The sequence below is a fragment of the Perca fluviatilis genome, chromosome 19 (genome assembly GCF_010015445.1).
Source record: "Perca fluviatilis chromosome 19, GENO_Pfluv_1.0, whole genome shotgun sequence".
NCBI lineage: Eukaryota > Metazoa > Chordata > Actinopteri > Perciformes > Percidae > Perca > Perca fluviatilis.
The window spans coordinates 28,961,564-28,982,628 of record NC_053130.1 but is presented as its reverse complement, the minus strand read 5'-3'; the positions used below and the strand labels follow the sequence as shown (position 1 = coordinate 28,982,628).

Here is a 21,065-nt window from a genome sequence, read left to right as displayed (position 1 = left end):
CTTGAAAATGTGCATTTGTAGCTTTTTACATGATCATGATTAACATGACTCTCATTCCTGTCTTCCATGTGGAACTGCTACTGAGTCCCAGTGTGTCAAGTTGTGTGACTGACAGCGTTGCACAACACATCAGAGAGCATGTGCGTGTAGTTTGGTTAGTCATTGTTTCATGTGTGTGTGTGTGTATGTGTGTGTGTGTGTGTGTGTCTGTGTCTGTGTGCTTGTGCCGCGTTACTCAGAGCTATCTCATGCACCCCCCCCCCTCCAAACCCTGCCTGCATCTTATCTATTACGTCACATCACCATAGTAACCTCAGCAGTGGTGATGCATTCTGCTTCACTGGACCACCAGCCACCTTAAACACTCACCAAGGTCTGTCTTTGTTTCAGTGTAAGTGTGTCTACATGCATGTCACGCAGGTGAGTGTGTGTACTTAAACTAGTGTGTGTGTGTGTGTGTGTGTGTGTGTGTGCGCGCGCGCGTGTGTCTGTGTGTGTGCATGTGTGTCTGTGTGTGTGTATGTGCTGTCTAATAAAGCACAGATAGATTCAAGTTATTTAGGAATAACAGAGAGGATTCCTGAAGAGTGTGTTGAGGGTGTTTCAATCTACTGTATAAAGTTCAATTTCATTTGTTGCACATTAACTGCAACAATACACAACATGCTAAATTCAGCTGAACATATAATAATTATGAATTATTATATGAAGATTATATAAGAATTCCTCCTTAACATAAACAACGTTACACATTCTGTAAGAACAACATACAATATTTCAAATTGAGACATGTAAGGCTTGCAAAGCAACACCTCCGTTAATATACACATTTAAACACACGGGCAGTGCGAGGCTCCGCCATTATACAATAATGAGCAGCAACGTGCCATGACATTATTGCAGTGCAATAAACACAGTGTAACATTATTATGAGGTAAAACGAAGTACAGCAACACTGTTATATTATCTATATATAAAAAGTCTTTCGACGCCAGCACTCTCTTCCAAACTTTCCCGAAACTGAAAGCTCAGTGCCAGTTTTACCTGCCTGAGGAGGTTGTCCTTCGTCATAGCTGCTCCCAAATTTGTTACACTAAATTTGCCACACTAACAAGGACTGACCGTATCAGTGTCTGGTATGGCAGGCAGAGCGACAAGGCGAGCGACCCATTAGGAGCAAGTTGGGGGTCACTGGGTCAGCATCCGCCACGTCTGTTGACACAGAGTTTAAAATCCCCTCCACTGCAATAAGTACTTTCAGCAGGAACTCTTCAGGGACAGTCTGTGACTGGATGGTGGCATATAGTGCAGCTTTAACAGATTTCGCTTCCCTTTCCCAGACTCCTCCGCTTGGGGGGTTGAACTGAAAACTAATGTGGTGTTTCGCCAGATGGGCCTGGAGTGTGGGGTGTAATGACCTGAAGGCCTCCTGGAGCTCTCTTATACCTCCCTTAGTTAGAATTAGTGCCCTGGTCGGACTGGAGCTCTGCTGGCTTACCCCGTACACAGCGCGCGTTGTCAGGCATTTAAACAGTATGCCCTATCTCTTCTCGTTGCTTCTTGGTAGTCATCAGCAGAAAGACTAACAGGGCTCACTGATGACGAGGGCTGGATTGTGCAACAGCCTCTGTCAGTGCTCTAAACGAGGAAAACTGATCAGCATTTGGTAGCAGAGAAGTCTGTATTCTTGTAGTGAGAGAGCAGACAGTGGGTATCCGCAGCTCAGCAGAATTCTCTGTCTCCTCTGTGGCTGGCTGTGTGGGCCAGACTTCAGGTGACTGTTGTAGGAAGGCAGGGCCCTGACTCCATCTGGTCTTACCAGCCAGTTCCAGCAGTGTTTTCCCCCGTGCAATGTCATCAGCTGGGTTGTTGACAGAATCCACATATCTCCAGGCCCGGATGTCAATCAGCTTCTGGATTTCAGCTACCCGTGTTCCCACAAATACCTTGTACCGACAGGAGTCGGACTTGGAGCCAAGTGAGTACTGTTGTGGAGTCTGTCCAGAAGACAACATTGCGGATATTCACAGTCAGCTCTCTTTGCAGTAATGCAGCTAGCTGTGCAGCTGTCAGGGCAGCACACAGTTCTAGTCTTCTAGCCACTCTGGATCTGGCAGTCAGGAAAGACACTTCCACACCGCCATGTGAGCTCGCCGTCAGATAGGCATAGCCATAGGCCACTGAGCCATATGCCTTCTCTGACCCATTAGCAAAGATGTGTATGTCTCTCTAGGGGTTTGACGTGTCCATCTCAGGGCTCACACAGCAGCCAGGCAGTAGAATCTGGGAGAGATGCTGCAACTCTTCCTCCCACGTCAGCCATGGCTGCAGCACATCCTCAGGCAGTGACGGGTCATCCCAGTCTCTCCGTTTGTCCCACAAGTGCTGCACCAGGACCTTGACCCACGTGGTGAAGGGGACTATAAATCCCAGGGGGTCGTACAGGCTCTGTATATGTTTCGCATGGTGGGTGTGGGTTGGTCCAGCATACGGTATTTATACCTTAAGGTGTCTGAATTGCAGAGCCAGCGGAGTCCCAGTTGTTGTAAGTAAGTTTATTTGATTAGGACAATGAAACATGCCTTTGATATCGCTGCTGACAGCAATGGCATGCTCTCTGAAGCGCAGCATTACACCAAGTAGACTGGAACTTAAGGTGGGCCCAGGTAACAGCAGCTTGTTGAGGTTTTTCCCCTTATACATGAAGGAACAGTTGAACACAATCCTGTTCTTTACGTTATGGCTGACAATGTGATGTGGGATGAACCAGGACTTGGCTGCTTTGCTCAGCTCCTCTTCTGACACTTTAACTGCATAGCCTGCCTTTTCCAGCTTTCCAATCTGTGCACAGTATACTGCTGCTCTTTGAGGGTCTCGCAGCAGGCGCAGGTGCCGAGATTAGCTAGCACAGCCTCCTTAGGTGCCTGAAGCTGTGGCATGTTCTTCACCCTGTGGAGGGGAGTAGCGTAGCGCTGAATCCCATCAACCTTTACTTGTGTGGTCTTCGCCTCCAGCAGGCGGACTGCTTCCTGATCCTGCCTGGAGCGTGTGACAAGCTTTTCCCTCCTGTAGGGCAGAACATCCAACTGCCACAATCTCTCTACACTCAGTAGAATCTCGGCAGTGGGTGAGAGGGTGGAGACGTGCAGGCACTCTTGTGATGTTGCCTGCTGCTTGCTGTACCTGGTCGGCCCCTGAAGTGTCCAGCCCAACCTCGTCTTCACTGCTGCTGGTCCCCCGTGGGTTCTCAAACGCACAGGCTCCACTGGAGTGATTGTGTATAATCTGACCTGATTAACAGCAGGGGTTGCACTCTGTTAGTCATCTGGAGAGGCAGGATGTATCCTCAGCTGCAGGTTTTATATTCACTTCATGCAGAGCTTGCAGATGTTTCCCCTTACAGTTGTGACATGCAATCTTCAAGCAGCACTGTGCAGCCTGTTTTGCGCGACTGCATCGCCAGCACCTTTTGTTGATCCACACTGTTATCTGTTCCACTGTAAGCTGTACAAAGTTTGCACACTTATCTAGGAAGTGCTGCGTGTTAGAGCAGTAAGGGCAGTGTCTGTCCTCTCTGGCTGCTTGGTGCTAGAGGGGGCCTTCTCTACTGCTGGTGTGCTCTCAGGTTGGTCTGTGGTGTGCATGATGCTGGTGCTCTTGCCACTATTACCGTTGCGACGGCGCTCTGTCCTGGGTCCTGTTCTGCTCTTGTCTTCACTGTTTAGAGGCTCATACACCGTCTCTTGCATCTTCAGCTCGTAGTCAAGCCAGTCAAAAAAGTGGAAGAGGCTTGGGATTGTAATACGTATTGGGTGCAGGAATCTTTTAAACTCAGTCCGTATATATCATGAGGCAGTTTGGACAGCAGCCATGTCACATGTGAACCACAGTGAAGCTCAGTCTTTCCACTGTCCCCAAGCTGGTCTAACATTCCCACGAGTGCTCTCACTTTCAGGGCGAACCACTTAAACCCACTGGTGTCACCATGTGCAATATTAGGGGCCTCCATTAGATTCAATTTCAATTCAATTCAATTTTATTTATAGTATCAAATCATAACATAAGTTATCTCGAGACACTTTACAGATAGAGTAGGTCTAGACCACACTCTATAATTTACAAAGCCCCAACAATTCCAACAATTCCAGTAATTCCCTCAAGAGCAAGCAGTGCGACAGTGGCGAGGAAAAACTCCCTCTTGGGAAGAAACCTCGGACAGACCCAGGCTCTTGGTAGGCGGTGTCTGACGAGGGCGCTGGGGTGTGATGAACAGTGGCGATAGTAGTCACATTAATAATGGAACAGTGACTGGATGTAGCGGGAAGCTGCAGGGTTCAGCAGGACGCAGCATGACATTGCAGGGCATCGCTGAGCTCAGCAGGGAGTGCAGCAGGACCACGGGACAGCTGCAACCAGGATCTTGGTGCCAACGTTTTCTCCAAGGAAATACGCTGGGGGAAAAAGCATAAGGACTCGGGGAGTAAACTCCCCAGAAGCTAGGATTAGTAACAAGCATTTCTGGGACGGGCTGCACACAAATAGTAATAGTAATAGTAATAGTAATAGTAACAGTAATAGAAAGGGAGAGGAGAGAGCAGCTCAGTGTGTCAAAGGAAGGAAGTCCCCCGGCAGTCTAGAACTATAACAGCGAACTATAACAGGTAACTAAGAGAGACAGGTCATAAGGAGAGGTAGCTTTTTCGGGTTTAGAACTCTCCCCCTGCCGGATCTGGCTTGGCTGGCCTGCCTCCCTCTACTTTGTTATGTATTATTAATCTAACAATTATGAAGAGAAGCAGTTGGGCCAGTTAGGTGAACACTGCAACTCCTCACCCCTAACTATAAGCTTTATCAAATAGGAGAGTTTTAAGTTCATTCTTGAATGAGGTGACAGTTTCTGCCCCCGAACCCAGATCGGGCGCTGGTTCCATAGGAGAGGAGCCTGATAACTGAAGGCTCTAGCTCCCATTCTACTTTTAGAGACTCTAGGTACCACCAGTAACTCTGCATTCTGGGAGCGCAGTGCTCTAGTAGGACAATAGGGTATTAGGAGCTCTTCTAGATATGATGGTGCTAGACCATTTAGAGCTTTGTAGGTCAAGAGAAGGACTTTAAACTCAATCCTGGATTCAACAGGAAGCCAATGCAGAGAAGCTAATACAGGAGAAATATGATCTCTTTTCTTAGTTCTTGTGAGAACACGCTGCAGCATTCTGGATCAGCTGGAGAGTCTTAAGAGACTTATTTGAGCAACCTGACAGTAGGGAATTACAATAGTCCAGCCTGGAAGTAACAAATGCATGGACTAGTTTTTCAGCGTCGCTTTTGAGACAGGATATTCCTAATTTTGGCAATGTTACGAAGATGAAAAAAGGCTGTTCTTGAGGTTTGTTTTAGATTGGCATTAAAGGATATATCCTGATCAAAGATAACTCCTAAATTTCTAACAGTGGTGCTGGAGGCCAGGGCAACACCATCCAGAGTAGCTATATCTCTAGATAATGAAGTTCGGAGGTGTTTAGGGCCCAGCACAATAACTTCAGTTTTGTTAGGGTTTAACATCAGAAAATTATAGGTCATCTAGGATTTTATATCCTTAATGCACTCTTGAAATTTTGCTAGCTGACTGGTTTCGTCTGGTTTGATTGACAAGTATAATTGGGTGTCATCCGCATAACAGTGAAAGTTAATTGAGTGTTTTCTAATAATATTGCCTAGAGGAAGCATATAAGGAGAATAGAATTGGTCCAAGCACTGAGCCTTGAGGAACCCCATGGCTAACTTTAGCGTACTTGGAGGATTTATCATTAACATTCACAAATTGAGATCGATCAGAGAAATAGGACCTAAACCAACTCAGAGCAATTCCTTTAATGCCAACCAAGTGTTCCAATCTCTGTAACAGGATTGAATGGTCAATTGTGTCAAATGCAGCACTAAGATCTAGTAAAACAAGAATGGAGACAAGACCTTTGTCTGCAGCAGTTAAAAGGTCGTTAGTAATTTTCACCAGTGCCGTCTCTGTGCTATGATTCTTTCTAAATCCTGATTGAAAGTCATCAAATAAACTATTGCTATGTAGAAAATCACATAACTGATTAGCAACCACCTTCTCAAGGATCTTGGATAGAAAAGGAAGGTTAGATATAGGTCTATAGTTTGCTAAGACCTCAGGATCCAGGGTGGGTTTTTTCAGAAGAGGTTTTATCACAGCTACTTTAAATGACTGTGGTACATAACCTGTTAATAGAGACATATTGATCATATCTAGTAATGAGGTGTTAACCACAGGTAATGCTTCTTTGAGTAGTCTCGTTGGGATGGGGTCCAAGAGACAGGTAGATGGCTTAGCTGAGGATATCTTTAACATTAATTGTTGAAGATCTATAGGATAAAAGCAGTCTAAGTATATGTCGAGACTAGTCTTTATTTCTAACGACTCTGCGTTTAAAGGTGAACCGTTAGAAGTTGAGTGTAAAAGGTGATGAATTTTATCTCTAATTGTTGTAATTTTATCATTGAAGAAGCTCATGAAGTCATCACTACTCAGAGCTAGAGGAATAGATGGCTCAGTAGAGCTGTGGCTATCTGTCAGCCTGGCGACAGTGCTGAAAAGAAACCTTGGGTTGTTCTTGTTTTCTTCTATTAGTGATGAGTAATAGTCTGATCTGGCCTTTCTTAGGGCCTTCCTATGGGTTTTAGACTTTCTTGCCAATCCAAACGAGATTCTTCCACCTTGGTGGAACGTCACTTACATTCGAGGTTTCGCCAGATTTGTTTTAATTTGGCAGTTTGGGAGTTATACCAAGGTGCTAGTTTCCTTTGATTCATCATCTTCTTTTTCAGGGGAGCGACGGAGTCTAAGGTCGTCCGTAGGCATGTCGTAACAACGTCTACAAATGCATCAATTTGAGAGGGACTGAGGTTAACATACAGGTCCTCTGTTATGTTAAGGCATGACATAGAGTCGAATGCTGTTGGAATATCTTCTTTAAATTTAGCTATAGCACTGTCAGATAAGCATCTGGTGTAGGAGCTTTATCTAATTTAATATAATCAGGTAGTAAGAATTCGAAAGTGATTAAAGAATGATCTGATAATACGGACTCCAAGCGACAAATATTATTAAATCCTCAATTTCAATACCATATGCCAGCACAAGGTCGAGGGTGTGGTTAAAACAGTGCGGCCTTGTGCACACTCTGACTGAAACCGATTGAATCCAGTAATGAGTTGAAAGCAGTACTAAGGCTGTCATTGTCAACGTCCACATGGATATTAAAATCACCTACAAGAAGTACTTGGTCTGATTTAAGGACTAAACATGATAAAAACTCTGAGAATTCAGATAAAAATTCAGAATACGGACCTGGAGCCCTGTAAATAACAATGAATATAATTGGCTGTAATGTTTTCCATTTTGGATGTTGAAGATTAAGAACAAGACTTTCAAATGAGTTATAATGTAATTTAGGTTTAGGAGTAATTAGCAGGCTTGCATCAAAGATGGCTGCAACTCCCCCTCCTCGGCCTGAGCCTCTAGGAATTTGAGTATTAATATGGCTGGGAGGAGTGGCTTCATTTAGACTAACATAGTCTTCATGGCCCAGCCAGGTTTCAGTAAGACAAAATAAATCAATTTTATTATCTGATATCAACTCGTTTACCAATACTGCTTTAGAAGACAGAGATCTAATATTTAATAGTCCACATCTAATTTTCCTATTTTGTTCTATTGCAGTAGTTTTAATTCCAATTAGGTTGTTAAGTATAGCGCATCTTTTGTTTACCTTTGATTTAACCGATCTGAGCCGGGGGACAGACACCGTGCTTATTAGACTATGATTGGGCGACTGATCAGATATTTTTCTGAGAGCTAGCTGGTGAGGCTGCCCATAATGCTCAATTAGACTCACCATAGCTGTAGCGTCCACAGGCAGTAGGTTCTCCAGAGCGACCTTAAGCCTGGCGAACTCTCTTGGATCCCCTTTGGTGAATGCAGGGATTGTCGGTTTAGGCCCGCCGTACTCTCCCATGGTGGTGGGAGGGTTGCAGCTGTTCGGGCAGTGACTCACATCTTTGTGGGGTGTAGGTTACACGGTACTCTGGTGTCTATACCCCGGGCACTGGATGATGTAGCTCAGGGCGACTGGGAGACTCCTGCTGACGTGTTGTCCTAATATCTCTCAGTGCTGTTATAAGCTCTGCCATAAGGTCCTGTGATGGTGACTGATAAATGTTGTCTGCTACTGGGGGTGGTGGCGGTAGCCAGTCATCATCATCCGAAGGCAGAGTGGGACCACCAACTTGCACAGGTGGCGGGATTGGCGTGGGTTGGTACGCATCACCATCCTGCTCTATGTGATGCGTGTTGTGAGGTGTGGGGGCCTGAGGTAGGGAAAGGAGAGAGGGCTGTCTGTTGTAGTGCTGGTAGGTCTAGAAGGGAAGTGCGGGCATCAAGTCGCCTGTACATGTCCATTAACTGTTGCTGCAGCCTCTGATTATCTCCACTCAGCTTATGAAGAGTTTCAAGTTACTCAGGCGCTGTTTCTGGGGCAGGCCTCCATCGGGCAGAGGCAGGCGTAGAAGAGCGGGTTCTGTATACTCAGACTGGTGTGGATAGGCAACTTCTGCTCCCCGCATGACTTTCCCGTCCTCATGCAGCAGTGGGAGTATGAGAGGCGTCATCCAGGCGTGTCTCTCCGGGAATCTCACCATGCTGTCGTAGGGCTGCTGTTGCTCTGACAGGTTAGCTGCTTGATGAGGCAAACGAGAGGACTGCTGCAGTGTTTGGAGGGGGATGTTAGCCGGCTGGTAGCCGGATCTCTCGTCGGGAACGGGCATCTGCTGGGCGTGTAGACTGATCCGAGAACATCTCTAAACAATCCCACGGTGACCACGCTGTATCCGGCTCGAAGGGCCAAATGTTTTGGTGACTGGAAAGGACTGTATATTTTGGCTGGTCTTTAAAAGGTTCTGGCCATCATGGGGCATCCATCAGAATGCAGACAAGATGTTCCTTTTAAGTGTTTTATTGGAATAAAGGTTTAAGTGTGTGTGGTTCTGAAACAGAGATACAGGCGTAAATCAGTAAAGGTGTGATACCAGTATTGGAAATGCCTCTGATACTGCCTAAAGTGCTGGTATTGGTATCGGCAAGTATGCAATATGCACCGCTCCAATACCATATAATTTAGCAAAAGAAAAAAAAAAAACTTTAAATGACTGACCGTGAAACTAGATAATAACACAAAGTTGTATGGCATTCATTCTCTGTAGGTATTTGTTCAAAGAGTTTAACCTGAGCCAGGCCATACAACAATGGCAATCATGTCACATCCATACAGGGTTAGTATGAAACCTGGTATTGGAACATCTCTATATAAGAGGAACATATCTTTTGGTGGCTACAGCACATGAGATGCTTTACACATCAAGGTGTTTCATCACTTCACTGATGCAAAAATTCTTATACAAATCTGGCAGAAATATAGACATTAAACAGGTCTGCTAACCAGCAACATTTAACAGTAATGTCCCAGAGGGGTAATGTGGTTTATAAACAGCAGTCAAATTATTGTTAGATACAAAAATAGTAATATTTACTAGGGGTGGGGGAAAAAAACAATAGAGCATAGTATCGTGATATTTTCCGTGGCAATACTGTATCGATACAAGGACACCAAGTATCGATCTTTTATTTTAACCCTTGTGTTGTCCTCGGGTCAAATTTTACCCATTTTTGTATCAGAATTATGGGTTTCTTTGAACCAAATTGCCCCAAAATAACATGAATGCATAGATGTACGTTGTATGGAAGTAATGTAACATTCTTGGCAGGTAAAATGAATGATAAAAAACGTTGGAAAAAGAGCCAAAAAAAAGTTCATTCGCAATTTTGACCCAGAAAGACAACAAGTTCACGGTCTACGGGAAGACAACACAAGGAACATGACAATTTAACTTTTTGGTCCTAGAAAGAAGAAACTGAATTGCCTTTTCAGTCCACCAGATGGTACAGTTGAGGTTTTGTTTCTGGTGGTCAGCAGGAGAAATTTATCTTTTTAGATTAAAACAGACAAAGTTATTTTGACATAATTTGAAGTTGGAAAAAAGTTAAATTGCAATATATCGAAGAATATCAAAATATGTTTAAATCGCAATAATATTGTATCGTGGGGCCTCTGTTGATTCCACCCCTAATATTTACAAAGACGTGCACAGGATAAAGGTACCCTGTGGACCTTCCATCACAGCGCTGTGGAGGAGGGTCTGGCTAGTCCACACAGCATACCAGGATGGGAGAAAAATGTGCTCTGGTTTATTGGCATTTCTTTAAACCAATCACAATCGTCTTGGGAGGTGCTAAGCAACGGACAGAGCAATGGTGCCTCTGCAAAATAGCCTTGGGAAGGAACTTGTTTGTCAGTTCCGAGCGGTACGCAACCCCAAGGGAAATCCATAGGAAATCAATGGAACGGCCAGCGCAGAGCGGGTTTGCTGCCTATCATGTGTAGACGGCAGACATGGGGGACTCAAGTCACATGACTTGACTCGAGTTAGACTTGAATCGCAAATTTTAGGACTTGAGACTTGCTTGATAAACATTAATCAAAGACTCCACTTGACTTTGACTTGATATTCATGACTAGAGACTTGACTTAGACTTGAGTCAAATGACTTGAAATGACTTGACTTTCTGTTTAATAAATATATATTTTTTCCCCTCTGATATTGAGGAGGAGGAGTAAACTTCACGATTTTAGTGCTGTTGCATGCGCGGGAACCCGTTGATATGATGACGCGGCATGCGGTGGCAGACCTGCAGTAAACAAGACTGGCTATGGCTAGTAACTTAACGTCATGGATCCCGCTGCAGCGAAAATAATAAAGTTTGGCTATAAGGATTACACATCTGACCAGGAAAAGAAGAAACGAACGGCAGTTTGCGAGGTCTGCACTACAAAAGTTTCCGCCGTCAACCACCACCACGTTGAATTTCATCAGACAGATTTGGGTTCCAGTCCCCATATTCAGCTGAACCACTATTTGGACGTTTGTGATGGACAGAACTCCCTTCAATTTTGGACCTTGAATAAGCACACCCTCCCCTCTTTGTTCAAAGTGGTGGTAAGAGCGAATAAAACTAGGCACACACATACATACATACACAAACAACACAAACTGCACTCTCTTTCTCTCTCTCTCTCTCACTCTCTCTTTCTCTCTCTCTCTCTTTCACACACACACACACACGCAGACGTAAGTATGTGAATAAAGCTAGGCACACATACACAACACACTGCACTCTAACACATATGCACATACACACATTCACTCACCAATATTAATAACTTTTCACTCACTCTCTCAAACACACACACATTCACTCACAAGAACTCATGAAGAATATTATCTGACTTAGAAACCATTATACTTGAATTGTTTGAATGAATTTCATGATTTGATGTCATGTTTGAGGCATATTGAACAAATATGTTGATTTATTGTTGGCCTAATATCAGTTTTAGGCTGTGCTTGTTTATCTGTATAAATTTAAACTGTTCAGATGTATGTGGCTTGGACACAATGTCTTTTGAATATTGAGTAGGAAAAAATGCAAATAAAACTCCAGCAGTTCATAACCACTGTCTTGTTTAAAAATGGAAACTTTTGTATGACGTGACTTGCTTGTCACAAAAATGACTTGGACTTGCTTGAGACTTGAAGGTTAAGACTTGAGACTTGCTTGTAACTTGCCCATGTGTGACTTACTCCCAATAGCAATGTTGTAGGGCTGGGCGATAAATCGATTTTATTGATTAACTCGAAAGTGTAGTTAACGTTGATTTGTTTAAATGAAAATCTGTTTTCTCCTTAACATTTGCCGACGCTCCCCTCTGGGCTCCCGTAGTTCCGAATGGACTCAGCCCTCCCCCCGAGCGTTTGCCATAGACATACACAAACAACATGGCAGCAACACGGACTAACATTAGTTCTTTTCTTACTAGTCGTTTCATTGCTTACTTAACCGTAATCTCCGCTGAAATGACCGGCAGCTCTTGGTGCTCTATATCTGGCTGACAGTCACGTATTCTTGGATAACTGAACCACTAACTACAGCTGACCTGACGGAGCACCAGAGCTGGTGTTGAGGAACTCTGTTGCGGCTCAACACATCTACTAAATGCCGCTGATACGACCGAGCTGTGACCGAGGTCTGTAGCGGCTTAAACAACTAGCAATCGGCGCTTTATAGCACGGAGCTCGACATTTTTTTACCGCTAGTTACTACGAAGGAGCTTGCTACAGGTATGCTACATTCATGAGACCATGGGATGTTAATGTATGTTATTCAGCAAAAGGTAAAAATAGGGGCAAGGTTGCGCGACTAAAGTAAAAATTAATTGAACTTTTGGACGAGGAACGAGAAGTGAATGTATGTGTGAAAACAGCTTTATCTTGCACATCTGTTTTGTTGTTGTTGAATATAAAGCTTAATTATATAATTTTGTCATTCCCCCTAAAAAAAACAATGGTAGGGAAAACACTCAAACCAATTTATATTTCCACAAAATTGGCATGAATAATCACTCAGTAACACTTTTTGTGGAAAAAATCAAGCCATTCTACCATGGTATAGAAAGCCTGCAGGAAGACTCAGCTCGATTTGTGCCAATTCTCATTAATATTCAACGAGCTAAGCTGCTTGACTCTGATTGGCTAACAGCTAGCCAATGAGAGCCTGGCTGTCAGCATCCTTTACCCAGCGCAATGAGCTCAGGCAACATTATGTCAGACTGACCAGCTTTTGTAATTGGTCTGATTTCTCCGCTTATTTCTTTTCAGTGCCTAGAGCTGACAGATGAGGTAGCAGTTCATTTTCACATTCACGACATAACACAAACACATATGGACCTAACATATTTAAAAAAATACAAGTAAAAACGGTTTTGTATGGCAGGGCACCTTTAAGACACGGTGGCTTCATCTGTTGTTAATACTGTTGGTAAAGTGAAGGGTGTTACAACGTGGAGACTGCAGTGCTCACAGAGACTAGAGTGTCACACACAGCACACCTTTTTGTTTACTTAAATCGCACACTGTTGCGGTTATGTAATCTCACGGAGTGACATCGCGGTTGCGATTATATAAATCGTGCAGCCCTTCTTGAATATGTCAAAAGTAGATAAATAAAACCAAAATATGGCTGCCAAAAAGGTAAGAGGAAAAATTATTATTTAGTAATTTGGTTGTCTTGACCCTTTACAGAAAATGCCATTTTTCTTAAGAAAGGTGGCGATACAACATTGCTTTTAATGTGAAACAGGGCTCACAAAAAACAATAATCAGTTAAAATACTTATTGAGGAGGTTACACATTTTTCTCAGGGATTCACATCTTTGTTGCATTGCTCCTTCTAAGACTTAGTTCTGCTCTTGGGCTTAAGGATAGTTGTTGGTGTTCACTATTATTAGCTAAACATATGCTCCCAAGCACACATCCACCATAATACTGCCATACATCAGCTACAATCATCACTCCAGAGCATCCTGTTCTAGCTCACTGCCTTTCTATTCTTCCATCTGCCTGTGACATAGCTGTTTGCATAACGTTGCTAACATTTCATGTTTCTGCATTTTGATAAATATAGCCGAGCTCAGTACTATTTATAGAAGCCCCGGCATGCTGTGCACCTAAGACGGGGCTTGTTGCATGGTGGGAGAGGAGATGGGTGGGAGGTGGGGCGCTTGAGGATAGTGTGACCCAGATGACTGAGCTGGAATGATTGGCCTTGCTGCGCTTACTGTGCTGCTGCACTAATGCTCCCGCAGGAACGTGGTGACACAAGATGCATGTCTCATCTGCCTTTGTTCTGTGGGGAGAGGGAAGGTTTGGAGTATTCAAGAATGTCTATTAACTACGGAACTAAGAGCTTGTGCATTTTGGCCATTAGACTGTTTTTGCATGAGGGGCATCACAACATGCATCTATCTATCAGAATAAAACGTAATAACATAACAAAATATATTAGGGATCTCTTTGAAAGTGTTATTTTGTTACATAAAACCAATTTTCTTTGAATGCAACGTGATGCATTCAGTGTCTTTCACCAAGCCAACTGCCCAGGGATAGAGCTGTCACTAATGGTTTGTCTCGTGGTTTGTTTTCAGTGAATACGTTCTTTATGAAACCATTCTAACCATTCCACCATCTCTCCCCTTTGTTTCTGCCTTTGTCGGACTCTCTCAGGATATCATGTTTCCAGTTCCGTGGTTGACGAGGGAGCGAGGTGGGAGAGCCGTCACCTTCTACAAGAAGTCTATGACAACGAGTCAAAGCTCTACTCTGAGCCTGCAAAAAACTGCACTGAACCAGGTAAGACTACCTGAGATGCATGGTGAGATAAATGTAAAAGAAAACATGTCACAAGAGCAGGCAGAACTTTGAGGTTTCTGAGACAAAGCAATTTAAAGAACCCCATGTGTCTTTGCAAGAGAGGTAGAGGTATTGATCGCAGTGCAATGCAAACACCAGTGTGGGGAGTTAAGAATTTTCTTTGGATAGAACAACCAATTGATTATTTCAAGATGCTCTTATTACTGTATGACACATACCTACTGTATCTTATTTTAGAGTTTCAGGACTTATCAGAGCCAAAGCCCAAGATGCCACATTTCTTCTTTATTCCGTTGGGCATAATTGGGTCAGGTGTGGTTGTGCTTCCATATTGTACTTTTTGGATAGGGTTATCGACTGCCAATGTGGCAGATTATTGTACAATCCTGTTAAATGCATTTGGTACACAACCAAGGCAATCACTTTTTGGGTAATCCCCAGGGAAGTGTACTGGGACCATGTGTGTAGTAATTTTGCTGTTGAGTTCCCTACTACTGTGTGGTGTTGAATTGATTCAGCGAAGGAGTGGAGCTCGCTATACATCACTTTACAGCGGTGCACAATCGCTCGTAGTATATCTGGACAATTTTTTTGCTTTTCATCTGCCACAATACACTTTCTCGCTGTATGTTAGGAAGAGTTGTTAGGGTCCTCTATGATGAAAGAAATATCAGGTTTTCGAAGGAAGCACTATGTCCACTTCCCTTCACTATTATGCACACACACACACACACATATACACACACACACACACCAGTGTTGTAGTCGAGTCACCAACTGTCGAGTCTCGAGTCCCCAGTGTTCGAGTCTGAGTCACCAAAGAAGAGTCCGAGTCGAGTCACTATTACCTGAATTCGAGTCTGAGTCAAGTCTTGAGTCCCCAGTGTTGTCAAGCAAGGAGAGCAAGCGGTAGCGGTGTCCGACTGAGAAGCGAATGTGTAGCTGTGAGGAAAAAGCGACAGAAAAAAACATCCCTAAGACGTTGTAAAGTGAGTTAACAGTTAACAATAAAACAAGAAGCTTCTCAAGACATGGTGGCTTCATCTTTTGTTAATACTGTCAGTAAAGTAAAGGGTGTTAGCCCCAAAAGAACATCAGCCCTGGATGGAACGTCTCCCCAGCTGCTTCCCGGCCGGTCTTGGAGCCCGAAACAGGAAAAGTGTAACATCTTATATCAAATTTATATAACGTATTTAGTCATAAACTTCATCCAACGTCTGAGTCCTTTTTCAAGAATGCTCAAGTCCGATTTTACATATCCTTGAGTCCGAGTCCAAGTCCAAGTACAAGTCATCAGTCCGAGAGTCCGAGTCAAGTCACAAGTCCAGAGAATAGAGACTTGAGTCCGAGTCCAGGACTCGAGGACTCCAACACTGACACACACACACACACACACACACACACACACACACACACACACACACACACACACACACACACACACACACACACACACAAAATGTGGAAGCACTATGCCCACTTCCCTTCACTATTATACACACACACACTATCCTTTCTCAGGAGAGCTGGCTTCAAAAATGCTGAACTGAAGATGAATAATGAACAGCGCTGCCTCTGGTAAAGAGCAGAAGACAAACAGAGAGAGAGAGAGAGAAAATGAGGGGGATGTTGACATTAAGATGAAAGCTGATGAAAATCACAAACTTCTCCCAGGTAGAAATCCTCTCTGTGCTCCTTTAGACTGACCGCTGCCAGCGTCACTGGGCTTTTATCCCTGAGTGTATGCTAGTTGCTTCCTCAGTGTGTACCAAAAGCTCTCATGTCGTACGTTTGCTTTTTCTGGGGCTTGTCGGTGTGTGTGTGTGTGTGTGTGTGTGTGTGTGTGTGTGTTTGTTTGTGTGTGCGCGTGAGCATGTGCATGTGTTTTCCCCATGGCGCGGGGTGTGTTAGTGTTTTCCATGTGGGATCCTGGGGCTTTACAGGGCTGACGTCCTGCCAAGCATTCTCTTGATCTCATTGTAAACACACCGCCCCCATCTAATGTCTGCATGCACACATTCTTCTCCTGCCTGCAGTTTGGGCTGCACAGACATCAGATTCTGCAATCTGACAGTCTGAATTTGTAAGGACGAGTTATATTTAGACAGCACATAGTTTATTGCCCGTTTCTGTTTAATTACGCTTTGTCTCCTGAAACACTAATTAATAGGGATTATTCCTGCTTTCCTGCACTAAGAGGGGCCTTTACAACGTGTTCCTTATACCTCTCTCTCTCTCTCTCTCTCTCTCTCTCTCTCTCTCTCTCTCGTTCCATTATCATCTGCTCTCTCGTCTCCCTGGAGCGCTCACTGTCTCCTGCTTTTTCTTTGTGTTTTTCTTTCTATCTATCACTCTCTGGTGTCTTTTTTTTTACACAGTCACAAGAAAATATACTGCATGCGCAAGCACAGAAACACGGCATGTGCACACACTGAGGAGATATGAGCATCTTTGTGCATGCTGCAGATGTGATGTGCGTGCACGTATCCATCTAAACAAGTTTTTGATCTCATGTGGAGAGTCTAAGCCTTTTTGTTCTCAAAACAAGCGAACGCTTCAGACAGAGCGGTTAATTGGATTTGTTTTATTCGTTTAACTTCCTTGCTAGATTAGACACTAAACCAAATGACAATGTCTTGTAATAAAGAAGATTAGCCCCTGTTGAATGATGTCGCACGTTTCAGGTTGAATTAGAGGACAAAAAGTCAAATTATTTCACCCTCCTGCAAAAGAAAAAGTCTAAAGTGGAGGATTTAATAAAGGTAAGACTGACAGTTTTTTGTGTGCAGTCTTTTCCTTTGTTATAGAGATAAGGAGTGTTCTGTCTGGGAATAAGGGAGTAGGGTATTTGCTGGAATGGGCCTCTGTTGGGAATTCAAAATTCAGTTAGCTAGTCCTATTTGTAGTGGCGTTCGCTTGACAGCCCCTCTGCAAATACGCAACAATGGAGCTTGTGACACGTGGCGGCAAATTCCCCAAAATAACGTTGTTCTGGCTCAGGCCAGCTGGGGTCTGCGAGGCTCCGTCAAGTGTGCAAATCATTTGAACTGTACTGATCTGGATTCAGCTTAATAGAAAATTATGTTAGTGGGAGATACATGTGCATAATGAGGTATGATGCAAATCATGTGTTAATGGTTAATTGTCATCATCAATTGGTCAGATGAGATATAATATAATACTATATATCTTTAAATGTTTCCCTATTATTACCCTTTGTTTTTGGCCTCTTATTACCCTGGTACATACATTTCAGTCTAATATTACTATGGTTGGGCATCGTTTTGATTTTAACAATTCTGATGCCAATCCCGATTCTTTGTTATGATTCTGGTTCTTATCGATTCTCGATTCCGATTCTTCGAGGGGTGGAGTTGAAACGGATTACATGCTAATTTCACACATAAGAGGAAATTTTATTTTTAATTCAATGGTAATTCACAATTTTGCCAGGCTTTTTAAACCTAAAATAAATCCACACTAGAGCACCATTTACTGTGCTCTGTGGCTGCAACACAACAAGCGCCTGGAAGTACGGTGGCCGCTATGGAAACCAAAACTTGCACGTGTTAAATTGGGAACTGATGATCAGATTCAAAACCAAATTTTCCAAATGATACCAATTAAAAACCATTCCATTTTGGAACCGGTTCTCCATGCCCAATCCTAAGTATTACCCAGGTATACCCATTGTTAATACCAAGGTTATTACCTGGTTATTATTTTGGTAATTGCAAGTTATTACTTCATTTTAGCTTTTTATTATCAAACTATTACCCCAGCATGTTATTAACCTATACATGGAAAAAAAATGGAGGAGGTGTCTCCACTTCCTCCCGCTGTGAAGCCAAAATATCCCGGATACGGGTGCCGCCATCTCGTAATTTTGGAGCCAGAGTCTGTGCACTAGTAATTGGGGCGGTGGAGCCGCGGTATCAAAGTCCCGCCCATACACCTGCCCAACCAATAGCGAGTCAATCGCAGCCGTCAATCATGACGCTTCACCCAGTTTTTATAGCATCAAATAACTAATAAATAACCAAACTTATCCGAAAAATGAACACTTGAACAAAGTGTATGCATCAACCCCTGGTTTTTACCGAGCTGTAATGTTAAGTGCTACCCAATTTCTTTGTGTGCGTTAGCAATGATGGCCACCGGAGCTGCAAATAATGATTATTTTCATTATCAATGAAGCTATCCATTTTTTATATTTTAGACTGATTGATAATTCAGTTTATAAAATGTTTGCTTGATAAATGAGATTGACGTTTAATTCATTCTAAAAATCCTGGTTTTAGCACTAAATCCCATCTTGGTTAATCCAAAAGAGAGGAGCATCAACCAAAATAACAACAGACAGGTGCTCGCAGTATTCGATTGACAGGTGAAGCTCAGCACAAAACAAAACACCAGCAGCACTGAGCGCTAAACAAATAAAAACAAACAAAATGAAAGACCTTCAGATTACAAAATGTCCCCACTCAAATGAATATGTAACAGCTCAGATACATTTTTTTTTTAGTTAAGCCCAGTTTGATTACCTGTGCAGGTGACAAGTAACACTGACAGCTTTCCCAAACACATTTGAGAAAACGGTCTGTGGTTAAACTTGCTCTCAGTGCTTACAGCATCTGTCAGAGGAGATTCTTCTTTACATTCTTATGACAGCAACTGTCTCTTCTCCAGCATTCTGTGCTGTAATTGGTCGGATCAATGGCACTAACCGCCTCTCATCTCACCACACACAGTATACCTACAGACAGTGCAAACGCATCCATACGCCTTCCAGGGCCTGAAAAGTGAAGCCAATGCAGAAGTGCCTTTAACCTGCATTCTATCTCATTTCCAGCAGGGGGCGACTCCATTGGTTGCAAAAATTAGTCTGTTTCTATAGAAGTCTATAAGAAAATGAGCCTACTTGTCATTTGATTTATTACCTCAGTAAACATTTTTATAAAGAGTTTATGGTCTCAATCGCTACTTTCAAGTCTTCTTCTATACAGCATGATTTTCATTTGGTAAATCTTAGTCCCATTTATTTTAAAATAGACGATAAAGCAGGGGATGATTTAGAGAGCGTGGCTACACACCGGCCTGTCAATCAGGACATAGGCTTAGCAATGCTCACCATGGCATTGTGGTAGGGCTGCTCCCTCTTAATCGATTAGTCGACAAATCGGTCGTTTTGGTCTTAGTCAACTTAGATTTCTTTAGTCGATTAGTCACGTTTTATGCTTTTTTCATGCTGAATAACTTATTTCCAAGAAATGTACGAGCACATCTCTGGTAAACACAAGAATTAAAGTGGTGCTTTTGCATGACTCTTTGCGGAGAAACTCAGATTTACAGATCTGTCGATTAAAACAACTAATCGATTAGTCGATACAATTGAATGAGTGTTAGTTGACTAAGAATTTCTTCAATCGAGCACAGCCCTACATTGTGGACATTTAAACAGCTGTGAACTTGTTTTTGGGGTCCATATTTTAATCTTAAACTTTGACCCTCTCACTGTGTGTTTTCACTTACTAACAGTGGAACATTTTGGTCGCCTAAAAATGTCTTGTTCAGTGTTTGGTTGCACCTTATCAACCACAGCTAGCTAACGAATGAATCGTGTCAAGGGTTGGAAAAGCAACTATCAATTGTGCTTTAAACCTGTCATCATCCCCAGCTCTGCCCTTTTGTCCAAATATGGTCACTTCTGGCTCCAAAATACCAAGATGGTGATGGCCAAAGTGCAAACTGCTGGCTTCAAAATGGCAGTCCGCAAACCAATGTCAACAACCGTTGCTCTGTCCATTATTTATTTTTTACAGTCTATGGTACAAACACACAAACAAAGATATGTATGTGAAGCAAACAACTCTGCAGACATAGATTTGTTTCCAGCTTGTGTCTGGTATGGCTTCCACTTTTTTTTGTCATTTTTGATCCCTCTAAGGTAAAATACCGACACACACACACACAAACACACATACACACACATTCAGCTATGATTACGCATTATAACAGTGGAGTGTGTTGGATTAGAGATAATCGTGTTTACAATTGCCGGCTTTCTCCTCTCTGCTCATGCACCGCAACAAACTACAACCTCTGCCTCATTAGAATGTGTGTGTGTGTGTCCATGACTCATATCTATTCTCATCTAATTCAATCTCGCTCCATTATAAGCAGCAGCACAGATCGATTTGGATGTCTGTAGTGATCTTGGTCCAGCAGACTCTTGACCTGCTTTATCAGTTACACTTTATAGCTCACATTCCTGTCTATCAAGTCTTAATTAACCATACAAAATGATTTGCTACAGTCTGATTATACTACGGTTGCACACATGGGACATAATTTAAAAGGGTAATGCTCTATTGCTCTTTGTTTCTCTTCACACTGCGCTCTTAATTAATTAGAATTAAAAAAATGGATCGTCTGGGCAGTTCAGATGTCTTGACATACTTCAGTTTTAGTTTTACTTTAAATTCATCAAATATTTATTTTTGACTAGTGTTTGTCAAATTAATATTGTGCTAATTTTTAATATTAATGTCTTCTTAGGGATTCAATTCACTTTATTTTATCAGGATTAGTTTATATCGGCGACGTTTCTTTTCCGGGATTGCTCCGGTGCCTCGAATTCCGCTGGATGTCCCTCATTTGGCTGG

At 42.9% G+C, this 21,065-nt stretch overlaps 1 protein-coding gene across 1 annotated transcript in view; it reads left to right on the top strand.

Annotated features, from left to right (window-relative positions):
• LOC120547949 (sodium/potassium/calcium exchanger 3-like) overlaps positions 1-21,065 on the top strand; it is a 160,366-nt gene that overhangs the window by 55,955 nt on the left and 83,346 nt on the right. Inside the window, exon 2 of the mRNA XM_039783779.1 lies at positions 14,254-14,379. Coding sequence (XP_039639713.1) covers positions 14,254-14,379 — 126 coding nt within the window. The remainder of the gene's footprint in view (positions 1-14,253; positions 14,380-21,065) is intronic.